The sequence below is a fragment of the Pseudopipra pipra genome, chromosome 1 (assembly GCF_036250125.1).
Source record: "Pseudopipra pipra isolate bDixPip1 chromosome 1, bDixPip1.hap1, whole genome shotgun sequence".
NCBI lineage: Eukaryota > Metazoa > Chordata > Aves > Passeriformes > Pipridae > Pseudopipra > Pseudopipra pipra.
In genome coordinates, this window is record NC_087549.1 from 99,586,016 (window position 1) to 99,606,233 (window position 20,218).

The 20,218-nt window shown below is 42.5% G+C and overlaps 1 protein-coding gene across 1 annotated transcript in view; it reads right to left on the reverse strand.

Annotated features, from left to right (window-relative positions):
- Window positions 1-339: 339 nt before the first annotated feature.
- Window positions 340-20,218, reverse strand: part of ITPRID1 (ITPR interacting domain containing 1) — a 44,930-nt gene continuing 25,051 nt past the window's right edge. Inside the window, 7 exon segments of the mRNA XM_064637222.1 lie at window positions 340-3,682; window positions 3,684-3,750; window positions 3,752-3,982; window positions 6,221-6,325; window positions 7,079-7,206; window positions 9,897-10,048; window positions 11,670-11,811. Of these exon segments, the coding sequence (XP_064493292.1) occupies window positions 3,575-3,682; window positions 3,684-3,750; window positions 3,752-3,982; window positions 6,221-6,325; window positions 7,079-7,206; window positions 9,897-10,048; window positions 11,670-11,811 (933 nt within the window). The 3' untranslated portion in view covers window positions 340-3,574.

Below are 20,218 nucleotides of genomic sequence, written 5' to 3' on the forward strand. Positions count from 1 at the left end.
AAGGAAATAAATGATAGAGTTTAAAAAGTTGGTAACGTGAGGTCAAGTGGGTACACAGCTGGCTGCCATGCTCACCAGTGCTACTCTCGGACTTTCCTGATCACAAAATCACTGTGTGTTTTCTTTTCTCTCTCATCTTCAATAGCAGCATTATGAGGCTTAGTTCAGCCATCCTTGTAATGTGATTGGAGGAGTTAGGAAGTGAAATAACACTTGTGTTCTAGGATTAGTCAGAAGATTTTCCCATTGCTTAGTGTGTTTTTTAATTGCTATAAAGTTGCTGTTAAAGTTGGGGACAGCCAATGCGACATAGAATCTTCTTCCAAAGCAGGGACAGGATTACAAGAAGTCTGTAATCACTTTACTGTAACAGGTTGCAAACATTTATACTTTTCACATATCACACTTGTCAACTTTTTATTGGTATCTTCATATAAACTTATATAAGGCTATACACATCATCCTGCTTTTGGTACACATAGATCAGGCCACACACATGTCACTTTCTACTGGTATACATACATCAGGCCATAAGGCCACCCACATGTCAAGCCATTGGTACTTTCATGTATGCACACACCAGGATTGGTTGCAAAATAGTAAACACAGCTTTTGTCGAGTCATCTTGACTTGTAAAAAGTACAGGAAGTCCATTTCTGTCCTCCATCTTCTTCCTTTCTGAAAGTTGCCCATGTTCTTCTGCATGCTGTGTTCTCCTCCTTTCAGGGGTATACTGTAATCCGGTATGTCCACTGCTTCTTCAATAAATGCCAGGCTGCTGACAGGCTTGCTGTCAACCCTGACACTATAAGGCTGCAGCTTAACAATTAAAACAACGTTGAAGGCTTGAGTAGTTTTCTAGCTATACATGCAAACACATTCACAGTAACGATATTTGTGAGCATGTAAGTGTTGCATATCGGAGAAGCCTATCCCATCCATGTGTTGCATGAAATTATATTTAAAATGAAATGAGGAGCTGGACTGCACATACCAATCAAGAGGTAATTCAAACAGTTTTGTTAGCAAGAGTCATATTCAGTCCTCATTGAGAATATAAATTGTAGAATTCAAATGGCACCAGAGGTCCTGTATGAACAGCTGCCACCTGCCAATAGCATCTTCTGTACACATGGACATAAGATGGGCCAATAGTAATTGCAGCATCACATACCTTCAGAGCTTTTATGCATCATGTTGAAGTGACTTGCAAAAACCAGGAATCACTGGTAGGGCTGAGGCAAGGAAGCTTCATAGTCATTCTTTCCTCCAGTAGGCCTTCAGCACTTTTTGTATGTCTTTAACCATTTTCTTTATTTGCTTTCCTCCACAAGCTGATGTATAATATCTGCAAGTGCAGTTTCTAAGCCAGTAGAAGGAGAAAATATTTTGACAAATTTATTGCTTATTCCACCAAAAATTCCATTTTCCATTTGCATGTTGCCTGAACATACTATCACAATCACAAATCTTGACATATAAACTCTAAAATACTTGTTAGTGTGGAAATAGTGTACAAATCCCACGTTGGGTCTCAAGAAAGGGGCAAATTTCAACCAGTAAAATTCATGGCCCAGCAGGCTGCAGAAGATTTTGTTAGTTCCTATGTTGTGTACCTCTCTCCACCAATAATTTTATTACCCTGAACATCTGTGGAAACGTGGAGGTGCAAGGAGCCTCGAGGCTGCTCAGCATGTTTGACTCCATTTTCTCTTTAAACATGTGTAAATGCTATTTCTATTTGCACCTTTGCAGAGCTGTGATTTGCAACACCAAAGCCTAAATGACACCTAAGATTCCTTCAGAGCATCAAACAAACAAGACAGTAGGACATCTCACAGTCTGGGAAGCTCTAAATTGAAAACTACACTGCTTTGAAAATGAACCAGTTGATTTCTTTGCTGTTATCCAAATTTGAGAGGGTTTTTCTGCATGAATCCAGGCTCTACCTGCTCCCCAGAAAACTGAACCAGGATTCTGATTCCAGGCTTATAATGTAGAAAACCCTGTGTTTCTCATCTCATTTTGGTCTTAATTGGATTTATATGAAGCAAATATAAAAAGCAGGAGGAAAGCTAAGAGACTTTGCACAGTAATAGTTTGACAGTTTAACATTTTGTACACTGTCAATGAGCTTCTGATTTGATACAGAGGGTAGATACCAGCCTTACAAAATTAATCAGAAGCAGTTAGTAGCAAGTTAAAATTTAGAATGTAGCTAGGACTATATAAGGTACTTTGGACATGAAATTTAGTATTGGTTGAATGACTATTGAAATAACTAACTATAAGGAGAATATCTTCTAGTAGCATTTCCTGGACTATCTGCAAGTTCTTGTTTCTTCTCAGAAAATAAGCCCTCTCCTCTTCTTTTTAAATGGCTTTACAAAGAGCAATCCTATCCCACATGATTGCCAATAGGAGCATAGTAAGTTTAGTAATCACAGAATAGCAAAATATTTAACACCTCTCTTCAAAACATCCTTTAAAAATGTCTGTTTTTCCAGTCAGTCATGGCAAATGAAACTGCCGTGATCAGAACTTTTTATAATGCAATATTTTGTTCATTTTCTTCTGTCACATGCCATGCATTTAAAGAAAAAGGCCCCAATTATTAAAAAAAAATCTGTAAGTTTGTCGTCCGTCAGTCTTTTCCTTCTGCTGAATCATTAACTAAAGAATTTTGGAAAGATTTCTTCATCTGGAAAAAAAAAAAGAAAAAAGACGTTTTCTTTGTATGTTTAGAGAATGACCAAGATCAGTCTTAAAAAGAAATGGGTATGAAAGATGACAAAACATTATCTCAAATATTTCGATTTCTTGTTCCTCACTGTCTGTGGGTCTCATTCTTTGAATTGTGTGCTAAGAAACCTGATTCTGCTTGATAATATCAGTGGTAGTATCAACATAAAACAATAAAGTAGTATAAGACTACAATAAAAGGCATTCCCTCCCATGGTGTTTACATGAGGTTTATGCAGAATTTAACCCTAAATTTTTGATTTCTGAGAATGATCATTCCTTTAAAAATCAGGACACATGTTTAGATGGAAGAGAACATTAACTTATAAGGGAGCTATCTAATACATTTTCTAGGTTGATTTTGTATTAAAAAAGGCAGACTTTTTTTCTGGTTACATGGTGAGATCAGATCAGTCAGAAATGCTGACTTGAAATTTCTTCAGAAAAACAACAAACCTTCCAATTCACTGCCTTTACTGTCCTTGAAAAATTGATTAATTGTGTCTACAATTTGAATCCATAAATTACTAATTTCACAGGATGTGATAGGGTTGAAAATACTGATTAGTCAAACAGTTGCATTCAAAGTTCAAGCAAGCCACATGCAACCCCTATATTTATGTGTTCTTCTCTCTGGATCATCTAGATGATTGCCACAGCTTACTGAGAAATATCAAGGCAGGTCCAGTCTCAGTTCCACTTTTGTTGCCTCTGCAGACTGACAGTGCCCTGAAACACTGGCTTCGTCCCTTCAAGAAATGCACAACTGAGAAGGAAATGGTCCTGATCTAGACTGTGGCAATGAGACAAAATAGTAAAATTGCACTGCAGGTCAGCGATCTCTTCCACTTAAAACCTTGAGGTTGAGACCTCTCCTTATTTTGTGTATGAATGTCTTAAAGTCCATTTTTGCTTGTGAGTGTCCTTTTATTTCCTTTTTTACTGGTAGAGAGCTTCTGTGGGGCAGGCTTGGCTGAATTTGGCTCAAGTGTTGTCCTGATAGGAAACTGTTGTGGTTGCCCCTGGCTGTGGGGCAGAGAGGGAGCCTGTTGCTGTCATGTTTTTGCTAGGAGCTCTTCTGTGCACCATTTTTGAGCACCTACTTTGAGGATGCACAGTGTTAGCAGCATCTGGAAACACTTGTTTATTCTGGGTTTTTCTTTCTTCCTTCCAGTCAAAGAGTTTAAGCTCAGAAAACAGATGGGATTGTTCTGCTCGTAATTTGTCCAGCTGCTGCAGAGAAAATAGAAGGAAAAGCATATTGCAGTAATAAAAATATAACAAATGGAATCAAGCAGGATACACAGGAGTATATGAAGCATGCCTGCTTCTGCTTAGTCTGAAGAAGACATGGAATATCTGGCAACTAATATGTTGTCATAAAAATTAGGAGAAAAGCCTAAAAGACATTTTATTCCAACAGATAGATCTAATTGCCTAATGGAAAATGTGCTAACAGACTTCAATCTGGTTATTTGTTAGACACCAGATCAGTAACTGTTGGGTTGGAACCACCTTGAGGGGGGGTGTAAGGGTGTGTGGGGGGGGGGTGTGTGGGGGGGGTTGGTGTATGCCGAGGGGGAAGGGACGGGTCAAACCTCATGGAGGTGAGATGGCAACATATCCCTCATAGCAGGCCCCTGGAACCCACATGGGGAAGCCCCAGAGCAGCTGTGAGTCAAAAGCAGCGGAGGAAAACCAACACACTGCACCTCCTGGAGCCCCTAACCCAGCCTCGGATTGTCAGGGACAGTGAGATAACTGCCCCTCACCCTGGCCTGGAGCCCCAGAATGGCTAGTGGGTCAGAGGATCTGCTGGGGGGGGTGTTGGCTACAAGGACCAGAGTAGATAACCAAAGGCATATGCTCCCCATGTGGTCATGGCCCTGCCATCTGAACACGTGAGAGCTGGTCTTCCACAAGGTTCCAATGATAGTTATGTAATCAGTCTCTCCTTCTTTCTCCTTCCTCTCTCTTCTTGATCCCTCTTCTTCTCTTTCTTTGCTCCTTTCTTGATGCTTTGAGTAGCTTAAAGCTGGAGGGATTGGTTTTTGACTTAAGTGTTTTGGATTAGTATGTGCTGCGTCGGTATTATGGCAGAACATTTTGTCTAGCTTGTGTGATGCCCTTGAACTTTTGCCAAGTTCCCCTATTTTCTCCCCTGAATTATAGTACCTCTTTGGAACAAGTCCATGTTTTATTCTCTTTCGCTATCTCAAGGTATTCAAGAACCCTATATACATATGTCATGGCCAGTCTTCACAAACTAAGATTACCCTTCGAGCCTGCGCAGTGGATTTTTTAGGTGAGACACGGTGTGCACTGAACTGAGCCCACCCTTTAATCCTAAGGTTCATCTGCCGGGGCCAAGTGAGCTCGGACAGAGGCAGCGAGGTCCTCAGGACGTAGGTTTGTTTAGAGTGACCTTCTCTTAGATGGATGGCCTTATAGGGCTGACGAGCTCCATCTGCCCGGAGGAGTTCCCTGACCAGGAATCGAACCTGGGCCGCAGCGGTGAGAGCACCGCATCCTAACCACTAGACCACCAGGGGGCCCCCTATATACATATATTTTAAAGTAAAACCCCTGACTGTGCCCATGAGCTTGTCGCTCTGGGGCTTGGAGTGTTACACCATTGCAACCTGGTCTGGAGCACCTCTCTTACGATGAGAGACTGTGGGAGCTGGGCTTGTTTAGTCCAGAGAAGAGAAGACTGAGAGGGGATCTCGTCAATACATACAAATATCTCATGGGAGGGTGTCAACGGGATGGTGTCAAGACTCTTTTCAGTGATGCCCAGCAACAGGAAAAGGAGCAATGGCCATAGACTAAAACACAAAAAGTTCCACCTCAACATGAGGAAAAACTTATTTTCATTGAAGTTGGCACAGCACTGGAACCGGGTGCTCAAGGGAGGTCATGGAGTCTCCCTCTCTGGAGACATTCAAAACACACCAGCATGCATTCCTGTGTCATCTGCTCTAGGTGACCCTGCCTTGACAGGAGTGTTCGAGTAGCTCTCCAGAGGTCATTTCCAACCCTACCTATGCTGTGATCTTGTGACCCTCTAATCCAAGCCTGTCCGGGAAGAATCAAAGACAAGTCCCCCCAGCCATCATTTGTTTACCCTTCCTTATCAAATAGACAGCCAGTCTAGAAAAGAACCAGGTCAGTAACCATTTCCCAACAATTATGTAGGCTGACTGCCTGTCACCTTTTTCTGGAAATCAAGAACAGGGTAAGATTGAAACACTTTTATCATCACTTTTCCTGTGTAGTTGAGTTCAAGTAGCATAGCCAAGGAGAAAGAGTGTCAAATAGGATAACTGTAAGTCTTGTATTTGGAAATCCTCCTCTTGGCACTGAAAGAATTTTCAGATGTACATCAGAGTTAACACTTTGAACACTGAATAGCAGGACATATTTTAAACTCTTCCCACATGATCTAAATCAGTGATTGTGCAACATACCGTAAAGGATGCTCTCGCTGACTTGATAAGCTTGATTCTTCAACTGAAACTCCAGCTCTGCAACTTCCTGACAAATGGCTCACTGTAAGAGTTGCAGGTATCTGCTTTCCTCCCTGTAGGGACAGCAGTGAAAGCAACTAGAGCGAGCAGTAAACACCCTCCTCTTTCTCAGCCTCAGCACAATGCCTGTATTCCCCTCTGTTGCAGTCTTGTTTTTATTCATGATCACAGGATACCTTACAAAATAATAAATAACAGTCTTTGTCTGCTTGACTTTCATTTCTTTTATCATCCCAGTTGCAAAATTAAACATGTAGTTGCAGAGCCATGTCAAATATGGACAGGTTTATCACTTCTGATTTATCAGCAATGTAAGGACTTCATAAATGTCCTAGTTCTAGGCAGCTCTAGACTGAAAGTCCCTAGTAACGAATTGTGAACCTGAAGCTTCTTGGCAATCCCTGTGAATTTGTGCTAAATCCATAGAGAGCTAGTTCAAATTTTCCTGCATTGTCACTGCACTGATCATGAGTACTAAGTACATAGCCTGAACCCAGCACTGACCTGGGACACTGAGCTCCAGCTGACAAAGATATGTTCTTTCATTCTTAATGCTATTAAAAAATAGTATTTCCATGCTAAAAATCTAGCCCAAATCTGTGAAGCATCTTCCCCTTCAGAATGCTCATGTTTAAGAGCCTTGATCACTGTGAGGGGAAGCTGGACTTTCCTCTGAGCAGTATCCACATCACAATATATCTATCCTCTGCTGGTGGGATGCCCACACTTGTACCTCACTGACCAGAACTTATGTAGTAACACAATGATAGCTTTGGATTTAGGTAAGCTTGTTTGGCTGTCATTACCTTCCTTCACATGGCATAGCGCCGGAAAACAGTGCCTGCTGTTTGGTCAGGTGCTGTTCAATCTCATTCAACTTCTTCTGGAAATGCTGGCGGGAGCTCTTCATCACTTCAATTTCATGAAGTGTACACTACACAGAAAACAAAGAAGACCCCTCAACTGTTTTTGTTTGAGCGCTTCCATGTTGAGTGCATTTAAAGCTGACAGCTTGATGGTATGGATCTTCCTCTTACCCACTCAGCAAGATCTCTGTGAAAGTCCAGATGGTACTTCAAGTGAGTTTGCTCTGGGTACATCACTCACATCCTAGTCACCCTAAAGCATATAGGTTTAAGTCCTGGCACTATTTGAGCCAATGAAAATGTAATTTTTGACATTGAAGGGGAAAAGGGCTTTGATCAAATGTCTGACACAATGTACCAAATTCTGATATTATCGCACTGCTACCAGACATTATATTTGAGCAGGATGAATTAAATTTATGGATTAAAGACAGGCTAAATTTCTGTCCACTGGAAGTTGGAGACTGTTTTTAAAATGAGGAAGAGGGAGCAAGGTGTTACAATCTCCTTAAATGCTGCAGAAAGAACTTCAGATTCAGATATTTCCCCCAGTAAAATTAAAACTCACACAAAGTTATCTGCTGATACCAAACCTCGATATTTTTATTTTATTAATTGCTAAGAGATGCAAAGAGAAAGAGGAAAAATAAAGAAAAAAATTGGAAAAAGCTAGGATTACTTTTAGAAGCATAGAAAAGTTACCACAAATCTACCTTTCTGCCAAGCTGGGGGCAGTGGGGAGGGGGGGGAGGAGGAGCAGTTTCTGCCTTTTTTTTTTCCTCTCTCTCTGCCGCTTTTCGATGTAATCTCTTAGCATCTCTTAGCTTCGGGGAGGGGGGGAGGGGCGGGAAGGGGAAGAAGGGGGGTGGGGAGGGTCTTAGCAGCTCGGTTCTCTGGAATGCAAACTACAAAGAGATTGCACCAGAAAGGGCTAATTAGAGACCAACAGTAATCTGATAGAGCCAGTCCTGTGACTGCAGTGGAGGTGAGTTCTTCTGAGTGTCTGCTCCGTGTGCAACACAACTGGTGCTCTTAATGATAGAATCGTAGAATCATTTAGTTTGCATAAGAACTTTGAGAACATCGAGTCCAACCATTAATCCAGCACTGCCACATCCACCACTAAATTATGTCTCTAAGTGCCACACCTACACAACTTCTAAATATCTCCAGTCATGGTGCCTCACCACCCAAAATGTTGGCTAGTTGCCCATTTGCCACCCACACCAAACTTTAATCTTGATCCTCAGACAGTTTTCTTGTTACTAGATGGGGGTGTGTAGGGTACAAATGAGCAGTGCTCACATAGTAATATGATTTTTACTGATTGCCAAAGCCAAGCACAGTTAGGACTTGTAGCCATCAAAAACGTGTGCCCAAATGAGCTTGAAGAGCTCCTATCCTTTGGGTCACCAGGAAGAAGTCGATGGGCCACAGAAAAATTTCTAGGTTGTTCCTCAAGTTTAACAGAAGTCTGGAAAACACCATGCAAAAGGTCCAAAAGGCACAATGTGGGTAGGTTTGGTAAAAAATCATACCAGCCCTTATAGTTAAGGTACAGGCACCTCTCCTTTGAAAGATGCTCTTTTAGCATATAACAGAGCACAAGTTCACACAGATTAATTTAGGGCTTAGCAGGGATGGAAGGCAGCAACTAACTGTTCCAGGACTACTGTCCTGCAAGGCCTTGTTTAATGTAAGATGCTTGTAAACAGGATAAACTTTCTGTCTAACAGTCCCTCCATGGCAGTTGCATGCCCCATGCATGCCTTTGGTAAATGGGATGTAATCTGAGCAACCTTCTCTCAGTAAAAGATGTAGAAACTACATTACCTGCAATAAAAAGTTGGCATGGGTGTAATCTCAGCATAGTGACTAATATTCACTAAATTCACTCACTTATTGCACAGTGACTTGGATATGGAGCTGTATCCCTAAGGATAAATTTTGGAGAATGGTATGGCGCAAACTCTGCTCCTCCCAGATTGCGTGCCCACATACTAGAGAAGTCAAATCACCATTAGCCACCACTAGAAGAATGATAAAACAGTAATGAATCAATGAGAAAGGGCTTCTCAGTCCCACATAAGACACTGACTGCCATCTTCTGGAAACAGCAAGATAGCTGTCAAAACCATATTTTCTAATACACTGTTCAAAGAAAAGACATTGCAGATTTATGTATTCAGTGCTGTAGCAGCATAAAATTCACCAGTTTTACTTTCTGAAACTTTTACCTAATCATTTTCTTCCCCAATTTGTACAACAATTCAAGTTTAATTTCCTTATGAAGAGCAAGTAGAAGAGGGAAAATGAAAAGGCCTGCAAACTAGCAGGAGCTATGCTTGCTCTGCTATCATGGCTCTCATTGACAAAACATGCAAGGTATGTAGACAAATCAAGGCTCAATGCACTCTGAAAGGCCATCTACATATATATATTTAAAAATACTAATACAATAGGACTAAATAACCGTTTTGAGCACTGTCTCAGTTTAATGAAACTGAAATGTTTTGCTAAGGAGGATGAGTTATAAGGAAGATCAAGCTCCTCCCTCCAAGCAATTGTAAATCCAAAATTAAGAGGATCCAATTGAGGAAGCATGGAGAAAGAAAAAGATAAGAGCCCTTTATTAAAGGATATATGTGTATTGGCAGAACAACAAAAGAACACAAAACCTATTAAACAATAATCCTGCACCCAAATTTCCCTCCAAAAAACCAGTTCAGTACTTTTTGCCTTTTGGTGCAATTCTAACCACGATCAGGAGGGGGCACTGTTGGATCACTGGAGGAGCAGAGCCTGCAGTTCCTCCGTGGAAGTCGGTAGGGGGCGCTGTTGGGCTCTGGCGGTAGCTCAATGGGGGCCCAGGTGGGCAGGAGAAGCCAAAATGGAGATCTCCCCCCTGCACTGAGAAGAGGGAGGGGAAAAGGGGAAAAAGGAGCTTTTCTCACAGACTCACGCTGTTGACGGCTGGCTCCGGCCAAGACTCCCTCCCCCTCATCAACAGGCACAAGCCACTGCCAGCATGGGAGGAGAGGAGGGAAGGGGCGGCCTCCTCCCCCAAAGGTTTCTCTGCAGATGGGCCAAGCCTCTCCGATGAAATCCAAATTGCAAATGACACCAAGCTGAGTGTTGCAGCTGACAAACCTGAAGGATGGGGTGCCATCCAGGCCTGGACAATCTTGAGAAGAGGACCCATGGGAATCCCATGAGGTTTAATAAGACAGATAATGTCCTGTATCTGGGTCAAGGCAATCCCTGATATCAATATAAGCTTGGAGATGACTAGATCAAGAGCAGCCCTGCCAAGAAGGAATAGGGAGTGCTGGTGGATAAGAGGCTGGGCACGAGCCAGCCCTGTGCTCTTGCAGCCCAGAAAACCAATTGTATCCTGGGCTGCATCAAAGGAAGTGTGTCCAGCAGGGTGAGGGAGGTGATTCTGCTCCTCTTCTCCACTCTGGTGAGACCCCACCTGGAGTGCTACATCCAGCTCTGGGGTCCCTGGCACAGGAAGGACATCAACCTGTTGAAACAAGTCCAGAGAAGGGATATAAAGATGATTAGAGTAATGGAGCACCTCTTCTATGAGGAAAGGCTGAGAGAATTTAGTTTGCTCAGCCTGAAGAAGAGAAGGCTTCAGAGTGATCTAATTGCCTCCTTCCAATACCTGAAGGTAGCCTATGAGAAAGATGGAGAGGGACTTTTTTATAAGAGTATGTAGTGACGGGATAAGGGAGAATGGCTTCGAACTGAAAGAAAGTAGGTTTAGATTAGATATTAGGAAAAAACTCTTTACTGTGGGGCTGGTGAGGCACTGGAACAAGTTGCCTAGAGAACCTGTAGGTGCCCCATCTCTGAAAGTGTTCCAGACCAGGCTCGTTGGAGCTCTGAGCAACCTACTGTAGTGAAAGTTGTCCCTATCCATAGAGGGAGAGTTGGAACTAAATGATCTTTAAGATCCCTTCCAACCCAAGCCATTCTATGATTCTGTGATTTAGAGCTAATAAAACTTTACTAAAAATATGCATTCTGTGTAAGCAACAAAGTACCATTTTTATTTTTTTTTTAATTGCTGTTATCCAAAACAGAGGACTTTCTGAAGCTCACTCAACCTTGATACACCGGAAGAAATTATTTTGTACAACTTTTAGCATTTTGGAAAAAGAAATCTTGTTATTCATATCATATCAGTTCCCATGTGTGAAAAATCTTGATCCTATGTAAATATTCCATAAAATCTGACTATTCCCAGCATACTGTACTGTCTTTTCTAAGAAGCAGCTCCTCCATAGGCATCTGCACTAATTACTTGTCATTGACTATGAAAGCAAACATTTCAAGTAATGCCACTGAAATTTCAAAGGAAAAGTCTTTTCTTAGTCTTTTTTTTAATACCCCTTTACAACTCCTGCGACACCGATTCACTTTCCACACTGTAGAAATGGGGACAAACAAGCAAACTGAGGTTAGAAAGATCTCGTTTATACTTATTTTCTAGCCAAATGTAATACACCTTTCCATAACTTGCCCATAGGAGAGCCCCGTCCAGGCGTTCTTGTCCCTGGCACAGGGCTGTAGCGCTGACCCACTCTGCTGTACATCTGCTGCTCGGCGTTGTGCCGCATTTCAGAAGAATAACCACCAGATGGCAGCAGCACATAAACCACAAACTGTTTCCGAAGGCCAGCACAATCGAGAGTTTTCATTCATGTCTTTCTCCAAATTTCATTTTTCAAAGATGTTCTACCAGAAACTAGGTAAACCATCTTATTATAGTAGTTATATTATTTGAAACTAAATAATACACCCCAAAATGCCCCAGATGTAGCAAAAGCTCCTACTCTTCTTCAGGTGAGCTATGAAATTTGTCAATCCCTTGCTCCTTTGAATTGAAGGGGAATTTCACGTCAATCATCTTATGCAGTGTGACTGGGTGAAAATATATTTAAAAAATCTCTACAAAATGCAATTCCTATTATTAATTGTGCCCCATCGTGCTGGTAGATGCAGTAAGAATGCAACAAAGGAATGGTCTATGCCCAGAAGAACTTACATGGTAAGCAAAACCTGTCTGCTATCAGACATTTTCTTCTGCTTGTCAGAACCCCGGCTCTTACCCAGTCTCTAGCGTTTTTCTCCCTATCACTTTGGCTACCACTGCTATATAGATGACTTCAGGCATATTTCTCTTGTGAGGGTGAAGCCAAACTCATTGTGAAAAAGAGGGGAAAGCCCTGCAGTTCACATGACTTTATCCACCTCAGGTGGGACACAAGTGAACATATGCTGCACCTCAAGGATGTGAGACAGGATCAGGAGGCACATAAGTCATGTGTCAGCAAACGATATTTTACTTAGTCTCCTTGTTTAGCCTGCAGTTCTTTACGCGGTTATCACTGGGGTCTGTTTCTCACAGCCGTCATTAGCAGGAGACACATGAATAGTTCCTGGGGCACTGGAAGTGCACACACCAGGCTTCACATCCTCCTTTGCCTCTTTCAAGGATATACCCCTGCAAACTGCTATGCTCAAGAGCAAAGTGGCTGCTTACTCTGCAAGTCAGAGCTTCCCGTCATCTCCTGCCTGTCCTACACAAGAACACACTGCCCTAGAAATGATAAAAGTATAAATGAGTAATCTAAGAGCTGAATTTGACAGGAAAAGAGAGAACACAGTAGTCAGTTCTCTGTGATAAATCATGTATTTATCAGTCAGTTCTCTGTGATAAATCAGGTAATTTCCTGCTTCAACTGGTAAATAAGCCTACCAGGGGTCGGGCCCCGCTAGACCTGCTGTTCACAAACAGAGACGGGCTTGGTGGGTGATGTGGTGGTCAGAGACCATCTGGGGCACAGTGACCATGAAATAGTAGAGTTTTCAATACTCAGGGACACAAAGAGGGCCATCAATAAAACTTCTACCCTGGACTTCCACAGGGCAGATTTTGGCCTGCTCAAAAGACTGGTTCAGAGGGTACCTTGAGAAATAGCCCTTGAAAACAAAGGGGTCCAGGAGGGATGGACACGCTTCAAGAAGCAAGTCTTGAATGCACAGGAGCAGGCTGTCCCAGTGTACTGAAAGGCGAGCCAGCAGGGAAGACAGCCAGCCTGGCTGAACAGGGAGATTTTAAAGGAAATTTGGGGAAAAAAGAGAGCTTACAGACTATGGAAAAAAGGGTTGGCTACTCATGAAGAGTTTAGGAATATAGTCAGGTCATGTAGAGAGAAAATTAGAGAGACAAAAGCACACTTCGAACTCAGTCTAGCCACTTCTGTTAGGGATAACAAGAAGTGCTTCTACAAATACATCAATAGCAAAAGGAGGGACTACATTGAACATAGTCACCAAAGATGAGGAAAAGGTTGAGGTACTTAACACCTTCTTTGCCTCAGTTTTCAACAGTAAGACAGGTTGTCCTCAGGACAACTGGCTTCTGGAACTGGTAGACAGAGACAGGAAGCCAAATAGCCCCCTTGTAATCCAGGAGGGAACAGTTAGCAACCTGCTGAGCCACTTGGATCCTCACAAGTCTATGGGACAAGATGGGATCCACCCTAGGGTGATGAGGGAGCTGGTGGAAGAGCTCGCCAAGCCGCTCTCCATCATTTACCAACAGTCCTGGCTCACTGGGGAGGTCCCAGATGATTGGAAGTTGGCGAATGTCACGCCCATCCACAAAAAGGGCTGCAAGGAGGACCCGGGAAACTCCACGCCTGTCAGCCTGACCTCAGTGCCTGGCAAGCAGATCATCCTAGGTGCAATCACACAACACCTACAGGATAGACAAGGGATCAGACCCAGTCAGTACGGGTTTAGGAAGGGCAGGTCCTGTCTGACCAACCTGATCTCCTTTTATGATCAGGTGACCCTCCTGGTGGATGAGGGGAAGGCTCTGGCTGTGGTCTATATGAACTTCAGCAAAGCCTTTGACACCATCTCCCATAGCATTCTCCTGAAAAAGCTGGCAGTCCACGGTTTGGACAGGGGCACTCTGTGCTGGATTAAGAACTGGCTGGAGGGCCAGGCCAAGAGAATGGTGGTGAATGGTGCTGCATCCAGTTGGCGGCCAGTCACTAGTGGTGTCCCCCAGGGATCAGTGTTGGGTCCAGTTCTGTTTAATATCTTTATTGATGATCTGGATGAGGGGATAGAGTGTACCATTAGCAAATTTGCAGATGACACCAAGTTGGGGGGGGAGTGTGGATCTGCTGAAAGGCAGGAGGGCTCTTCAGAGGGAGCTGGACAAGCTGGAGAGATGGTCTGATGCCAACGGGATGAGGTTCAAAAAGGCCAAGAGCAACGAGGCTGGTGAAGGGACTCGGACACAAGTCCTATGGGGAGAGGCTGAGGGAGCTGGGGTTGTTTAGCCTGGAGAAGAGGAGGCTCATAGGAGACCTCATCACTCTACTACCTGAAAGGAGGTTGGAGCCAGAGGGGCATCAGTCTCCCAGGCAACCAGCAGTAGGACAGGAGGGTACGATCTTAAGCTCTGCTGGGAAAGTTTAGGTTGGATATTTGGAAAAAAATTTTACAGAGAGGATAATCAGACATTGGAATGGGCTGCTCAGGGAGGCAGTGGATTCACCATCCTTGGAGGTTTTTAAGATGAGGCTGGATGTGGTGCTTAGCGTCATGGTCTAGTAACCATGGCAGTGTTGGACTTGGTAATCTCGGAGGTCTTTTCCAACATGGTTAATTCTATGATTCTATGATTCTATGTTTCTGCAATTGGGGAGGTAGTAGTGATGAATCTAGACAAAACCTGAAGTTGCAGTCTTTTATTTTCCCTCAGCTGATGAAACAGCTTCAAACTTTGACAGTTCCTCCTCCTACTTTTCCTTGAGAGTCAGTATCACTTCCATCTTATTTCATGCAATTGTCTTTAATTCAGATTTGTGCCACTGCCAAATGTCAGGAGAGACAGGTGATGGTTGTGTCTGCTTCTGATGAAAATGAGAGGTAAAGCTGAATGTCATCAGCGTACACTGTAGATTATATTACATCACAACTGCTCCCAGTGGCAGCTGCAGAGATAATGAATAAAAAATAAGTGATCACAGGGAGCCTCATAGGGCTCTCTGCAATTGAGACCACCCCATGAAAGGGAGGATGGCTTCCAGCACCCTTTATGGAGACCTTTGACAAAAACGAATGAAAAACCCTGTTGTGGTTTAGGAATGGAATTCTCCAATTTAATGTTCCCACTGAAACACCCCAGACCATGTGCAGCTTGGTCACTTACTCTCCAGCCCCTCTGCCTCCCCATCCCCTGCTCCCATCCCCTGGCAGAATGGAGAGAAGAATTGGAGGCACAAAAAGGTAAAGATCACAGATTGAGATAAGAACAATTTACTAGAAACAGCAATGAAATAAGAAAATAAACAGTAACAACACTACCACTAATGGCACAGTGTACAAGACAACCATGACTCACTATATGGAACCTGGTGCCACCTGATTGCACACTCTGCACACCCTGGCAAAACTGGAAAAACCCTACCCCCCTCTGTCACCTCTGTTGAATGTTGGAAGGTGGTGCTGAATTACCTCAGGGTCCTGGCTGTGTCCCTTCTGGCTGCTGCAAAATTGTCTGGCTGGAACCAGGACAAGCCCACATGTTTTTGCTAGGTCCTGCAACTTCTGCCTGGTCAGCAGTGCCCAAAGCAATTGGTAAGCCAGAACAGGTACTGACTTTCGGGTGTAACTTCGTAGAGATCAAAAATCAATTACAATGGTGTAGTTTCAATGGTAATAGCCATTAAACTCTGTCTAGAGGGTCTAAGAGTGTCAGACTCAGTAAGCTTGCCTCTTTGTCAGTGATATTTTCGCAAGGAAAAATGTTAAGTATCAGCCAGTGGTTGAGAAGCATGTAGAAGATCTTTGGAACAGAAATCATGTAAAGTTCTTTAGAGCATAAAAATACATTCAGGATAACACTAAAGATCCTCTTCTCAGAGGTGCCACCAACAGTGAGGTGAATTAATCCTCGCAAAGCAAAGTGGTGCCATCAGAAAAAGCATGGATGTTCTCACAAAGCTGCCTCAAAGCCTGAGCTGGATGTGGGGTTTGGATTTTGAATTTTGCAGCAAGGTTCAAAGGGTCATGCTGTCAACTGAAACAATTAGTATAGCAACATGGAGGTCTGTGACACAGTCTCTGATCCTCCTGTGCTCTGTTGAGGGCATGGGAAGAAAAGGCAGAGATGGAAATAATAGAAAAGTCCTTTCAAGGACTCAGTACAACTTCAGAACAATTAGATTTAACTTCAGAATTTTTCTTGTTTGAAAGGCTATCACGATCTAAACCTATCTCTGTTTTTTAAGTATTTGGTCATCCTCCTAGATACCTAAGATATTTTATGATTTTTTCCCCCTATGATTTAAACAACAGCAGGTTTTATAAGTTTCACTGGCCCATCTGCCTTCAGCATGCAGTGTGTGCATATCCTTTCCCAGTAGGATGAATCAGCCTGCTGCAGTAGGACCTAAAATATGACATACACATACAACAAAATGACATAAATGTGCAATGACTTTTAGAAATTTTCTCACTAAAAATTGTACAACCCCCTAAAGCTCTTGGTATGCTTCTAGACCTGAGAACTGCAGGCAGGGTATCCTGACACCACTGCTGGGTGGCACGACCTTGCAGAAACCATTTCAAAAGTCTACCAGTCGTCCCTTCTTTGCTGCCAATCTGGTTTCTGTACTGAGAACACAGCATCACCACATTCTGAATCTCCATCTTCATATCCATTGCTGGGCTTAGACATATACAAGTAAGTGAGATACATCAAGGCAAAATAAAGCAGACAGGGTATCTCAAGAGGTGCAAAAGTAAATTGTCTTTCCAGAGGACTCCTCTGAGGAAAACAGACAACTTAAGTTTTTTCTGGATGGGAAAAAGATACAGGGAAGTTTGAAGATTCATCATTTCACAACTTTGCTTTTCACTTTGCTCTTTTCTTTCTGCTTCTTTCTGGGACCACACCACTTTGCCTCCAGAGTTATTCAGGACAAAAAATGAATTAAAATGCTACAGCTTCCTTTTATTCTCATTTACAGATCCGTAATGTAAGAAATGGGAAAGAATAAGAAGGCCTTTATATGGTTCAAATGTATAAGATGGGCTACAGCCTCATAAAACAAATGTAGGCAATCCAGAGAAGCTAAAGAAGGTGTATGTCTCCTTTGTGCCAGGACACCTGCAGAAGATAAAACTGTTGTAGAGAGGGATCCACGGATCTATTATCCATTGTGTTTTATGAAGGGAGAACTAGTTATTTGGAGATTGTATGTTATCATGAACCAATGACAAATTTTATTATAAATGTCATTTGGTATCAACACAAGAATAGTTGTAGGAGATTTTTAAGTTCAGCTCCCAATTTTTGATTGCAGATTTAACAAGTCTTCCTTTCGCCTGTCTCTTTGCCTTTTCCTTTTCTTTAATATGTACTTAACACTAAAAGTCACTGTGTTATACATAAAGAAAAACAGTGTTGCATTGACACTATAGCAAATATGATATACGAATTAGCAGTTCACTTCTTAATACTGAAACTAGAGAAAGGTACACAGAAATCCTGTACTCTTTGAAGCATAGGAAATATACATACCTTTTCTTCTTGTACTTTTGAAGACATTGTTCCTTCAATTGCAGGCAAAATTTACAATGGATAACAAACAGGATTCACATTCTCAGCACTCAGTCAATTAAAAGAAATACCAGTTGCATTCTGTGAATATCGCCGTGTTGCCAAACCATCAGAGGAGTTGGTGAGTGTAGGAGGAGTGAAGGTGTGAGAACTGAAAAAATTCCTACTTGATCAGTCACAGAAGCTAACGTGTTAGCTCAGCAGCAGGGAAGCTGGGACGCTCCCAGCTGCTGCAAAAACTGCATGTATGTGATCCCTGGCACCACCAGTTGGGACAAGATGAATCACAAGTGCATTGGTAGCAAGCTACCATGTCACAGTGAGACAGATGGAGGTGGTTACTTGCCTGATTGATTACCTCTTGGGCTACCGAGGGCTTTTCCAGCAGGCTAATGCCTTTGTGTTGGCACTGGAGTTCCTGGGAGCAGTGTCTGCTTGGGTCAGCACCATGCAGAAATTGCTGCCTGTCCGGTGCATGGGCACCCCGCAGAGGAAGAGGGAAGTAAGCTAGGAGCAAGGGGTAGTGGGTGACTACAACATGCACTGAAATAACACACTTCCCATGCCTCCCTGATAGGCACTGCTCTTAATGAATTTTCAGGCACATGGTGAGTTAACAGGAGTGAGCAGCATTGAAACAGCCTTTAGTTATACCCAGTGCTTTACAAAGGCTGATTAAAAAATGAAGGAACAGCAGGAGTAGAAGGAGGAGAACAAGATGGGACAGGGAGTGGAGGGGGAGAACAGCTCTATTTTTCAAGTGCTGAATACAAAACCTCTGCAACAGATGATTTTACATGCAAGCTTGTACCTTATCAGGGCAGGGATAAAGTAAGTGGAATCAAGTATTTCTCCTCTGCACACAGCATATAGCCCCTTACCCTGCCCAGCCAGCTTTCTCAACTTTGAGCTTTAGAATATAAACAGCCAATAAGTAAGGACAATAACTGCAGCTCCTGCTGAGAGCTAACTCTGCCCATCATGCGTTTGCTGGGTCCTAATACAGGACAGTGAATAAAGCTTCATTACAGAACAATGGAGGTAGCTGCCAGAGACTACAGATTTGAATAAACAACAAATAAGCAACATCTGCTCCAGCATATGTGTATGGTAAAAAAAAAAATCACAAAATAAAAGAATCTGTAAATGCCAAAAGCAACACTAAACTGCCAGTGCCAGTGTAGAGTGAATTTTTAATTGGACATGCATACAGGCAGGCTGTGGGTATTAGTCTCACATATGTCTGGTTGCTGCCAACCTGGGACTATAGATGAATTTAATTAAATAAGGATTATCCCTTCTCCCCAGTACAATTACTTATTTATAACAATGACAAAATTGCATAATAAGAAAAGATTGTAATATTTTTAAAAACAGAGCTAGCAAACACTCTTCTTTTCCTGTAAGTCATTCAGGAGTGTTTAGGGGTTTGAACGTCTTTTAAAATTAAGTCTCGGGATTCTGCCAAGAGAGGGGGAAAAAAAGCCTTATCATAAAGTCTACTGCAGTTAAACAGCTAGAATCTACATTAAAAAGAAATATAAAGAAGACACACGGCAGCCAGGGAATTGGCTTTCATGGGGCATGTAGAAAAATAGGCAATAGGACTAAAACTGAGGCCAGGTTACACAGCCAAGGGACAATACCACTGGGACAAGTACTTCTATACCCATCTCTAATATGCTCTATCTAGGCAAAGCAGTCTGTTCCTGTCTATCTCTATTTCTTCACACACTGGGAACCTCACCGTTTCACTCAGGTGAGTTCTCATTTCAGCAAGGTCATGTCAAGCTCTCACATCTTCATTATCACTCACATCCTTTCCAAAAGAGCCCACAGTCAAATGAGAGTGGACCCTTATGGTATCAGGCGCTCCAAGAGCCTTGAAAAAGAGGCAGCCTGTGCCCTAGGGAATTTGGAGGCCAAATACAAATTCAGGCATACTCTGACAGAAGGTGAGGTTTTCTTCGTGTAGGCTCCTGATGGACTCTATTTCCCATTCACTCATATTATGAGGACCCCTACTTATGGGTTTGAGCCACATTCTGATGAATTTGATAGGAACCTTCTTAAAAGGTAGGTAAGCAAGTTGAAACCGCAAAAATACTTCTTTGGGTATGAAGATATATGCCATTTAATAGCAGTGGGAAAAAAGAGGAAGAATATGAAAAAAGCCTGTAAAAAAAAGCTGGAAATCTCCACTTTAAATTTAGGCCAAGCATCAATGACTTTAAAACAACAGAGAAAACAAGAGAGAGAGAAAGAAAGAGAGAGACACTACAGTATTTAAACAAAACTCTAAAATAGTATTATGATTCTGCAAAGTCATACACCTTACATAAGTTCAGTTCACTTGCATGATTTTGGTTCACCACTTAACTGAATGACAGTCTTATCAGAATTAAATCAAATAATTGCTG